The 12496-nt window shown below is 36.7% G+C and overlaps 1 protein-coding gene across 1 annotated transcript in view; it reads right to left on the bottom strand.

Moving 5' to 3' along the window:
* Positions 1–679: 679 nt before the first annotated feature.
* LOC149576280 (uncharacterized) overlaps positions 680–12496 on the bottom strand; it is a 79322-nt gene continuing 67505 nt past the window's right edge. The window contains exons 3-4 of the mRNA XM_089794174.1: positions 2870–2985; positions 680–804 (exon numbers count right to left, since the gene is read on the bottom strand). Of these exons, the coding sequence (XP_089650300.1) occupies positions 680–804; positions 2870–2985 (241 nt within the window). The remainder of the gene's footprint in view (positions 805–2869; positions 2986–12496) is intronic.

The raw sequence follows: 12496 nt of genomic DNA on the forward strand, positions 1-12496 counted from the left end.
AACAATGGTACAAGTATAATTCAACCACATTCTTGACCTTTTAAAAACAAGCCACACTCAAATCTGCCCCATAATTCTTACACCATAGCCTCACTACATGCCCATGCAAGTTATGAACTGCCTTATATCCTTTTTTGAGTATCCCTCATTGTTATTACACTACAATGAATCAAATATGATACCATTCACATGTAAAGTTGTAATTGGATTGTATACCAGATTAGCATTGTCATTGATAAGTGTTTAGCTAAAGCAATGGCAATAACCTCTTTAGGACATAGTTACCTGGAGATCCGCCACTATGCATTACAAATGCTTTATCACCAAAGCTCTTCAGAAGGGAGCTTTCTATTAGAAATATTTTATAACTTATGAGAAAAAAATTGATTTGAGCTATTCAAGTTGAAAATAAATTATTCAATGAGTGACATGTTTATCAATCATGATCGATACACAAGAAAATAAAATTGAGAACACTCAAAAGCTAAAACCGATACATCTCTTTGCAAAATAACACACTTCAGTGCTTTATAGAATTTTACAATTTTCTACTTTCATCCATGAACATGGATGTGTGTGTGGGGGGTAACTATGTGTGTGTGTTATTCAAATTAGGCATACCCATGAACATGGATGTGTGTGTGTGTGTGAGAGAGAAAGAGAGAGGGAGATTGAGATTTTACCCATGACGAAAAAGGAAATCGATGATGAAAAGTGAACAATTTGACTTGAATAGTTTAGTTTTGTAAATGACATTTGCAACTTGCAAAGCTGGAACCAGCATGAACCTTTCCACCTCTCCATCTGCCAAATATATTTCTAAAATATGCTCAGAAAACTATAATTGAAAGAGTAATGCGACAACAATTTTCATATATATATTCATATTATGAAGGATTTCCTACCACGCCACAGCAACAAAGATGGCTAAAAGGCCTCAGACAATTTGCAAAGCACAAATAGATGTAAGATGGATAGACACGGGAGTCACAATAAATGGAAATGACATTCAAGGTAAACAGCTTTAGAAGAAATGGAAAAGGAATGAGGGATGCCACCTTATGTGCGTTCATTTTAAAAGTACAACGTAGAAATTATAATACTCAAAAGAGAATATAAGTAATTTATCGAGGAACAAAGATAAAAGACAGTAAGCATATGCATGTCAGATTCAAGAAAAAATACTGAGATGACTGATGAAAAGAAAAAATACCAGTTAATTCCACTCACTCACAATCTATTTCCATGGGAAGTACCCGGCTTTCTCCTTAGATTGTCTAGCCATGCCATCAACAACTCTTGTATTGGGTCTGTCATGGTGATCAGTGATGCAACTATTGGCCCTCCTGCTTCAAACTTTGATGCATAGAATAGAGTCTAGACAACTTTGATCTCAATCATTCATGGCCCATTGGGTCTTTCAACATGGTTCCATTGAGGTCTCTTAATTGACATTGTTACATGCATTTTAATATGGCTTTACATTTTATAGCTTGTCCAAGGTCTATGCCTCATGCCTTTGGATTCTCTCCTCTCACACTAGCATCACCCCCCACTAGATCTTCCATGATTTTAGAGAGAGTTATTTTTTCAGCTCTTGGAGATCAATTTTTAAGACTTCTACTTGCTTGTACAATGTTTATTTTGAATCCTCAAGTCAATTTTTTCCTATAATGGACAAATAATATTTCCTTCTATTGTAGCTTGTATTATCCTTGTCCTCTTCTATTGACTTATGTTGCCCATTCATGGACAATAACATTATTTCCTTCTGTTGTAACTTGCATCATCCTCATCCTCTTCTATTGACTTATGTTGCCAATTCATAGACAATAATATTCCTTAATAACATTTGCAATAATCAATATATATTTGTCAAATAGCTCCAATCACCATTAAGAGTGGGTCTATTATCACACTAGTGTGCCAATGCAAGCTAGCCCCCTTGTAGAAACATGGTTGTTGGCTTTGCCATTTCATTAAGTACACACCCACGAACACTGTGAAGGAATGTTCGTTAATGTTTAGCAAATATATTGGGTTTTCCTCTAGCACAAATATTACAAGATGTGTATACAATTCACTTATATATATAACACCTCCATTGAATTCCAATTGTTAGATAGGATACAACATTACTAGTCAAAAGCCCTAGCTTCAAAGCCTACACACGAAGAGCTCCTTAATTATTCAGAACCAAGATCTTGACCTCTCTTTGATAATAAAAGTTGGTACTTCAAGCATTGCAAGATGAGAAAGGCTAAATTTTCTACAAAGCTTTGCTTTTAATAGAAAGCCAAGTGTACAAAATTTGAACAATATGTAATGTAAATGAAAAAGAAAAATCGCATGTGAGGATTCTTCAGACTAAACTGGCATTTTATTTGCTAGTGACTTAGACACTACCACTATTTTTGCTTCACCCATACCTTTATCTTTGCATATATATGCAAATTTTCCTTTTACCTTAGAGAAGTGCTAATCAAAGATCTAATGATCAAGGAACCAATGATTGACAGCTCCAAATACCCTATCATCACATATAAAAATGATGACTAACAATCTCCACCTCATCTTGTTCCCATACCTTAGAAAACAGAAGAAATATGTTAGGCCTAGGAGATCATGCCCTGGGTGTATCATAATTATTAAGCATTGAACTACTAATCTTGGAAAAAATATGTTCTAGATTTTAATGCTATGAATTGGAAAGAACGAACTCTTTGTTCAGCAAGTCATAACATTTGTTTGCTTTCCAAAACAAAATCAACTATATTTTTTTGTTATACAATACACATATTTAAATTATTAGAACTTTACATGTTAAACATGACTTAAGTAAAAGAAGAGAACTGGATTATGAACAAACCTATGTTCTTCGGTTCGAAGTCATGTGGAAGCAGCAGATCATAACAGAAAAGTACATCTCTCTTGAAACAATTTCTATAAGCATCCTCATAGCTAACAGCTCCAACTGGGACAGCCCTGTGATATTTGTTTTAATCAGCAGTATTATATTAAGAGGAAATATTCTATTGGCCAAGAATCATCAGAACTCTTTAGAAGGCTACATATTAGATCTTTGTATATTTCAAGCATAATAATTTCTGTGTTTATGTCAATTTATTTGTAAGTAGGTTAGCATTTTAATCACACCATTCTCTCTGACATCAAATCAGGAGCTCCCTAAGAATAAAATGCCAAACTAATTTGCACAATATATATTTGCTAATCTACAATCTTTATAATATTCTTTTTTCTGGAATTTTATGCTAATGTTAAACAAAAACGAATGTATTTCTTTTAGAGTCCACCTATGGCAAGGGCCATTAGTAGTACCCATGAGAAAATTTTGTGTTTTGTCAGGTTCCAATGTTAAAACCTTTTCTTTCTGTCCATCCCTGTTAGTCTATGTTGTTATTCTCATCTTTATTACTAACTTTGGAGGATTAGATGATGACTGTAATCTCAATAAAGGCAATACGATAATGATGGTTAACGATAGATTAAGGTAGATAAAAAGTATTAAAATGCAAAAACAACAAAGAAGATAGAACTCTTACAGCACCCAAAAATGGCAGCAAACAAATTTTGCAACCAGGAGGAGTAAAAATATTAAACCTTTGCAAAATGGCCGAAATGGAAGCGATTAGCACCCACTAGAATAAAGCGTTTCTTATAAATTTTAGCACACTTTTTTGTGGATAAAATTCATAATGTCTGCCTAAATATCATAAGCAATGACAGAAGTCTTCATGTAAAACATCTAGAAAAAGAAACTGACTAAAGCATTCGTAAAATGAACCTACGAAGGTAACACATTAGTCAATACAGAATAATAACTCTGGTCGCATTTGCTACTCAAAAACTACTCCAAAAAGGTAAAGTGCTTCATTCAGTGCTCTGTTTACAAATCCTCAACACTCTCAGGCTCTGTTGCAAACTATCTCACGCTCAGCAATCTGTCCATAAAACGGGAATTCCTGCTCAATAAATTATCTGAGTAGCTCCTCTTGTAACTTGCTCATACACACTCCACCATAGATCTTATGCAAGACTACCTCAAATTTGGCAGTTTGGCTGTGTGCTTGGGAACATGCTCACACACTTTGATCACAGATCTTGGTGCCAAATACCTCCATCACCTCTTCTGCCTGCTCATCAGGAACTCCACTCTCATACGGCTGATGCAAGGTGCTCCCATATCCTATCAAAAATTATAAATGCAACTACGAAATATAAAAAAATGAAAGGAAAATCTGCAAAACAAGTCTTCTTATTTAGTATCTAAATGTTCCTGCATCACTACAGTACAAAGGCCTTATTTTGTTAAACATATTGAGGAGACACATCTTGAATTATTTGACATGTTTGGTTTCATTTTTCACTTCTAATTAATTGTATGTACATAATATCCCCTCTTATGATTATTTGGACACTACATGGATTACGGAATTCCTTCTTCAATACAAAGTGCTACAACAATGAAATATGAATACAAGGCAATGAACTCTGTGTGTGTATGGTAATTCCAAATACTATAATAATGGAAATGCAATAATGAATGGTATGTGACATGTGTGATGTGTGATGGTAATAATAATGCAATTAACAATACAGTGACAAACGGATTACAACAGAATGTACTGAATCCTCTCTCTCTCTCTCTCGCTATATACTTATATATATAATCTGTGTGTGCCTATATGTATATGTGTATATGTATATGCATATGTTTATGTGTCTATGTATATGTATATGCATATGTATATGTGTATGTATATATATATATATGACTGGTAATTCCAAATGCAATGTTGAATCCTCTCAATATGGATAATGGATGATTCTGCACTCTCAGACTGCAATTTATGTGCAAAGGTTGTTTCTGATGTTACAGTGTATTATATGCACTCAATCCTGTATAGCCATCTCTGGTCTTTGAATGTATTATATGCTGTAGTTACAGGTTCACATGTAAACTTCTGGCAGAGATAAGTTGTCTCTAATATTCAGTATTATGCGTGCAATCTTCTCTGTCACACGAGCCGTCTCAAATATTCAATTATGATGTATGCTCTTCATATGTCTGTCGTCTCTGATATACTATTATAATGCTTGCACCACTGGTTGCGGCAGCAACCTTCTATGCTCTGAATACGAGTGCTTCCACAAAAGGCAAGTATAAGTAATAATATCAAATCCTCTTCAATTTATCTCTCCAATGAGAATGAGTGCACTCTTATATCTGTTGAATAGTTGAATAGATGTGATTTATAGTCACATTCCATATTCATAATGATCTTCATACTAATCATATCTTTTAATCATCACTTCCAATTGATAATTGTCAAATTCCTTTTATAATAATGGCTATGTGGATATGGCCAATAGTGGCATGTTGTGATGGTTAAGTTGTTGCATTGTTATCCTTGTCATCAAGGTTCAAATCTCATGGGGATGAGGTCCCCTGTTTGTGGCCTCACTGGTTCATAGCTCCAGGTCAAAGCGTTTACCCCTCTTTAAAAAAAAATAAAAATAAAAAATGGCTATGTGGATATGATGTCCTATGGTCAATTCTATGTTATATCTATAACCAAGGTATCGATATATGATATAATTTGTTATTACTGTATTTTCCTGAAACAGTCAGCATTATGTACTCTTTTAGATTGTTGTTCCAACATAGATTAATGATGTTTCCATTTCCTCAGTTAATTTTGGTACCCATATTGGCTTTGACTGATTTTTGAGTGATGAAATGATGCTATCAATCAATATTGAAAAATGTTGAATATAAATTCACAGGTCTAAATCAGAACTATAGGTATTCGATCCCCAAGGGTCAGGACATTTATTGATTTCAATGATCATGTCTCTTGTTTGGATCCTCATCTTATATTTGCTCCAAGGGACACAATCATAGACAGTCAAGTCTATTCACCATATGCCTCTTCATGAAGAGACACAATTAAATATTAAAGAGCAATTATTAAGGGCCCTGATCCTAATCGGGTGTGATTAGGTTAAACTAATCATCTGCAAACTTTGATCTGGAATAAACAATCAAAAATGTGATTTGTTTGATTGATTGAACATGATCCAAGAGAATGACTGCTTCAGAATTTATACTCAGTTTGATGATAATAATTTGGTCAATTTCAAGAGCTATTTTGCTGATGGCAATAACAGTTCTGATTATGTATGTATATGTATGCATGTATACCAATTCATATGATGAACTGGTATACATACGTGCACATATGTATATAGATTTGTCAGATCAGTTCTTGAATTCTGACTGGTGCTACCATATCTTTAACACTCCCTCTTAGCTAGTGAAGATGGTTCAGTATGAATTGGTTTAGATATCACCTAACATGTGATATCAAGGAGTCTACAAAATATCAAGTCACGTGATATTTGTATATCCTAGTTATGGTATGTGCACTGACATCACGTCACATGATGTATACCATAACTTATCATGGCATGTCCATGGATATTACCTCACATAATATCCATCATGATTATCTCATAAAGAGCATATTGATCCATAATTGATATCAAGTCAGCATGATATCTATCAATAAGTCTAAGAGATATTAAATTTCAAGACATTTCCATGAATATCAAGTAAGCATGATATTCGCCATGATAGTGAACATTGTAAAATCGTCACCTTACAATGTTGTATACAAGTGTATATTATCAAAAATATTGTCACCTTTTAGTAATGTACACAGGGGGCCCCATAAAGTCATAGAGTCACACATATGACAAAAGAGTTTACACAGAGTCGCCACGGATTCTCTCATGAGATGTTTTCATAGCGCCATGCATGTTTACCATATAGGGTAAAAGGATACTTATCGCATGTACTATAGTAAGATATAACATTGAATAGATACTTTATTCATATATGCAATATGCACTCCAATGCTTATAATATGATTATGATGATGTTCCAAAGTCCCTTCTAGACGGTGTACATATACTTTCCCGAAGGAGTGAATCAACCGTCACACGCCCTTTCAGATACAATTCTACCCATCGGCTACACTATAGAATTTAATGACAACATCATCCCCCCCAAAAGGTAAAGTCATCTCTGGACGACAAAATAAAGACAACAAAACTCAAATTACAAAAAAATTCAATTACATCAATAATTAAACAGTAAGAAGAGGGATGCGTCCTTGGTGTAGTAGCCACCCATGCCCTAAGCTTGTTCAGCTTTGCTCATAGCTTATACACTTGCTCCTTTCGTACTATCAATTCTGCTTCAACCTCCATCTGAAGCTCCAAAGCTAACTGCATCATCCCAACAATCTCTCCCAGCTCTTTCTTTTTGTCATCTGCCACCCACTCCTTCTCCATTGCTAATTGTTCCTTCTCTGTTGCCACCTTCTATAGCTGACTCTGTCTAGCTAACAAGGCTGCCCTCTTGGATTCCTAAGTTGCCCTCTCCGCAGCTAGCCTACTAGCTGATTCCTCTTGAGCCCTCTTCGCTGCTACCTGATCTGCCTAGCTCCTCTGAAGGGTGTACTATACATCCCTATCCATCTCGACTATCTCTTGAATCAAAACCTCTACTTGGCTCTCCATACCTAGATCTGCCGTAGTGGCCCAAACCTAGTGCATCTCTACAATCTCCACACTTGGCCATCCCTGTTCCTTAAAACAAATTCTAAAGGCCGTCGGGCATCCTAATTGCATGAAGGATACCTTCTCTCCAGCTCCTTTACTACTAAGTCCAAAGCTTGTATCTCTGCAAAGGCCACTACTTGGCAAGCCCGAGTCGCTATATCAGTGAAGAATGCCTCTCTCATCACTGATTCTGGCACTAGTGGAGGTTGTTACTAAGCACCCATAGCCTTCTCTATTGCTTCCACCATCCACTCATCAGTGCTATGTGGAAATCCATCATTCTGTGTCAGTTGACACTCCTCCAGCTGTGCCTATAGAGGGTCTTCCTCCGGAACTACTTCTAGCATAGGTGTGTGCAGGTATGTCACTCGAGGCACTAGGGTACGAAGAACCCTCATACTTACGTACATGCTCAACCTCTGGGTTCTGCTCTTTGTCTGGCTCCTGAGGTGATGCTAACAATGTTGTATCCACCATGACCACTACATCTGAACCCACTACGTCCAAATAAACACCCGGCATCCTCAAACCCTCACCTATCAGTATCTCCATCACTCCTTCCTGAGTACCTATCTCCTCATCAAGTACAAGTACCTCAGCCCTAGCCTCTGGCAAAACCTCACGAGCAGGCTCCATCGTTACCTTCAAAATAGCTCTCTGTTGGTGATGGATGTGCCTTTGCTAATGCCTCTTGAATAGCTAGTGTATCCGTAGCAAGCTAAATCACAACTAAAGCCAGAGTCATCACCATTGGCTACCTGAACTAACAAAACCTCGAAATGCCATGTATGCCTACAAGAACCAAGTGTGTTGTCGCTGAGAGTGCAGGCCATGGGAATCTCAACAATGTAGCTATAATTACTTCTACCTCCTTGTCTTCCTCCTCCATGTCAGTCCCACTCTCCTTAGAAGAAGTCTCCTCATGACCACTATTAGTATTTCTGTTGTTCGATCTTCGATCATTTCTATCCGACCATGGTCTTGGTGCCAAGTGTATTGAGATGCCTTCACTGCATGATCAGGGGTTTTCCTGGCATGAGTGGTCTCGATTTCGCGTCCCGTGCATCATTGGGGATCATCCACGTTGTTGCCTCCAAGAATAGATCGGTTGCATAATGCGGCATATGGAACGTCTTGTGTTGTAGTGTCATAAATTCGTACATTTGTTCTACCAACAATGCAACCCAATTGTACACTCTTCCATTCAAAATCTTGTTCATCATTGCCACCTATGGGAATGAAATGTTTAAAGCACGACTAGATCCTATGAGGCAACTTTTTACTACATCCATAAGACAACGCCAATGGGCTTCCTGCATGTTGGGTTTCTTCAATCCTCTACCCCTCGACACGTCTGTGAGAGCTTCTTGCTCTGTTTGTGTCAGATCCCCATATACCAGTTGTATCAATTGTGTCTTTACCTCTCGACTCAATTTTTTTGGTTTGCTACCTATTTTCCTTCCCCCTTGTGCATGACCAAGTATCTGAAATACTTGTGTGAAGTCCGCCAGTCTGAATGAAATTACCAAGTTGCAACAAAGGTAGAAAAACGCATTGGTTCGAGAGAATGTATCGTACGTTTCTATCATGAGGCACAAAAACCCTTCATAATCTCTGATATAGAATACAAGTATTTGTATTACCCACTCAACTTGTGACTTTCAAATGCTAGCCTTCACTGGAAGGTTATCAAGTGTCTCCTGCCACCACTTCTTGCATTCGGCTCCATTCAACCCTTCAAATGAAACATTCTATGATGTGGGATTATCCGTCGTAGCCGACTGTGCTAATTGCTTCCCTTTCTTTTTGCTTGGTCCTATACTTGTCCCTCTTGCTACACGGACTCCAGATGGAAAAGTCTTTACATTCCTTTTCATGGCTACAATTGTCACTGTTTCTTCTTCTAATTTCTTTTTCCAAGCTCTTTTACCAGCTAAATGCATAACTATCACCTATTTGTCATTTTTCTTGAAGAGGACAAAAAAAACCATTAGGTTAGTTGCTCACACCTCATCACATTCCATTGTACACCTTTTCTTCTTAATGGTACGGCTCTATAACTCGAGTTCCACTCTACTATAGGGCTGCTTACGTTATGAAACCACAATTTACCAAATGTTGCTTCCCCTTATGTTTCCATTCATTTTTTACAGTACACAATACAACTATGCTCCAATTGCATGCATTTTCTTTATAACACTTTGAAGCCGTACTAGGATGTCATACAGTGTACGATAATAACTCTCCTTCAAATGCTATTCTCGTTGGCTGTACAATTGTTGCTCCTCATACAAGACCATACAATATTGTCTCACATGCTAAGTGTTTTGTGTCACCTTATGTCCGTACTCTTGAGATAATGGGTGTTGCACACATTGCATAATATTGTTATTTTATTATTTTATTTTATTATGTAATGTTGTACCTAGATGGACATGCAACATGTAAAGATTCCCATGAAATATTCTTGATGAGTTGTATTGTAACATTGTGATAATTTTTCATGTAATTATTTAATATTGGGAAAAAGAATTAAATGCCCAATATTAAATGTGGGGTCAGTGGGTTAGGTAGCACATGGTTTTAGCACATGGTTTATGTAATACCACTTGGTGGTTTTGTGAGACTTGCTACTATATAAGCAGTCACAAGGGTAGTTGTTGTAGAGAAAGAGTGAGAAAGGCAAGAGTCAAGCGGGACAAGGCTTGACAGGTTAGCCAAAGGAGCATTTGTGAAGGTTGGAAGCATGGCATGGGATGTGTGGATTCATGCTTGTTCACATAATTTTCTCAGTTGTGGGTATGGCCATGAAGGCTTCCATGGTTGTATGGCACTAGTATTTTTGCTGAATAATACATGGTGATGGATGCTTTTGGAGGCTGAGTTTTTTTTTTCCTCAATGAGGGTTTCCCAAGGTATATCTTATGTCACATTTTTTAGGTATGTTGTCTATTCTCTTGCATGTGGATTTTAATTCCATGTTTATTTCAGATTTATTATGGGTTATGTGAAAACGGTTATATTCTTTATTGCCAAGTTTCCTTACAATTGGTATCAGAGCTATGGTTTTATTATTGTAACCCTAGATTGAATCCATGAGAATGTATGAGAGGATAAAAGAAAAGGGCAAGATATATGAGTGATTTATTGCAGATCTAAGAGCTTTGGATTTGTTGTTATGATGGGATGTTAAAAGATTTGGGCACGTGAAAATTTTTGGACAAAAGAATTTTTTCGGATGTTTCATTTAAATGAGGGTTTTGGGGGGTAGCTTGCAGAAATGACCTCCTGGGTAAAAACAGACCTCACCATTGGATCTGGGTTGACATTTTCATAAATTTTGATATATAATATGCCCTAGTTTGGCCATGTTCAGAGAAAATGAAAGAGTTTTTTGGTTTCAGCCCATGATGGCTGTCAAATTTAATCCCGTCAGAATTTTCGTCACAAAAAAAAAAATATCGCAGTGAAAATGGTAAAAAGACTGTTTTAGTAAAACGACCATAACTTTCTCTCGGAATATTGGATTTCAGAGTTCTTATATATGTTGAAAAGCTAATTCAGAACACTACAAGATGGTGTAGGTTTGGTTCTGTGATTTTGAAATTTTTTAAAGTTTTAAGAGCCCTAAAGTTAGATGTTTTTTAATTTGAGCACAGATTAGGGCATAACTTGGGCATACAGAGTCGGATTTTGGACTTCGAGTAGTCAACAGAAAGGTCTTGGAGAGCTCTACACATTTGTTCAAATTTGGTATAGGTTTGGCATGATTTATTTGGTGATATATTGATCTGAACAGTTTATGGTATATTTTGACTATGGTAACATTGTGAGTTTATGGCATTGGAGATTTAAGATTTGATGTCATTGTATACTCAGTTCATTATTCAGATTGGTCTCATGATGATATGGTTATCAATATTTGGTTTGGATATGTATGATGACTGTTGGATCTACAAGTTGTGCAGTGTTGTAAGTGGTCTATACTTACATGTTGCATTTATGACTTGGTTATGGGTTGTCTTTGCCCATTGATCTTTCATTATTGATGCATATTCAGATTGGTGGCTTGAATTTGGGTTGTTTATGCCCTAAGTCACATGATTTGCTGATTTCTTCATGTAGAAGGGATGAGACGTTGTTACCAGGTACAATCATGGTGGAGGATTGTGGTTGACTATTTTATGCTGACAGGTTGGACACTTTGAGAGCTAGATGCTCAGTTCATGGATGTGATCATGGTGTCATAGATTTTGACATGACATGATTGGATATACAGGTACATTCTTGATGTTCATTAGCTTGAATTTTTTGATTCAGTTATGGTGGTATATCTTCTTGGTTGAGGATCATGGTTATTAAGTTTCTTTTGAGGAGCTCATGATGTGCACTTTGAGTTCTTTGATGGTTTGATGCCTTGGTTGATTCTCATGGTTAGAGGATGAGTTTTTCATCATTATGTCATGGATAGCTTGGATACACGATTTAGTGGGAGCTTGTGACAGTGATGTGGTGATAGTGTAGGATTAGTTCCTGGTTTGGTTTGGATCTTCATATAGGAGATGGATTTTATAATGCCATAGGTGACTTGGTACCACGGTTGAGTGGGAGTTCTTGGCATTGATATATTTATTAAGTGTTTGTAGATGTTGGAGGTTTGTCTTAGATCCTATTGCTGCAGAAGCATCTTTGACATTTGCATGATGCACTTGTTATCTTCATGATATGTGAAGATGGCTCTTCATGGTATGTGGAGATGTTTTTCTTCATGGTGTATGGAGATGGTTGCATCTTGAGGACTTATGGGGTTCTTGGTAAAGGTACAATTTATGCTTTTATTTGGCAT

Source organism: Cupressus sempervirens, chromosome 1, assembly GCF_028749045.1.
Source record: "Cupressus sempervirens isolate cs-2001-9-10 chromosome 1, ASM2874904v1, whole genome shotgun sequence".
Lineage (NCBI taxonomy): Eukaryota > Viridiplantae > Streptophyta > Pinopsida > Cupressales > Cupressaceae > Cupressus > Cupressus sempervirens.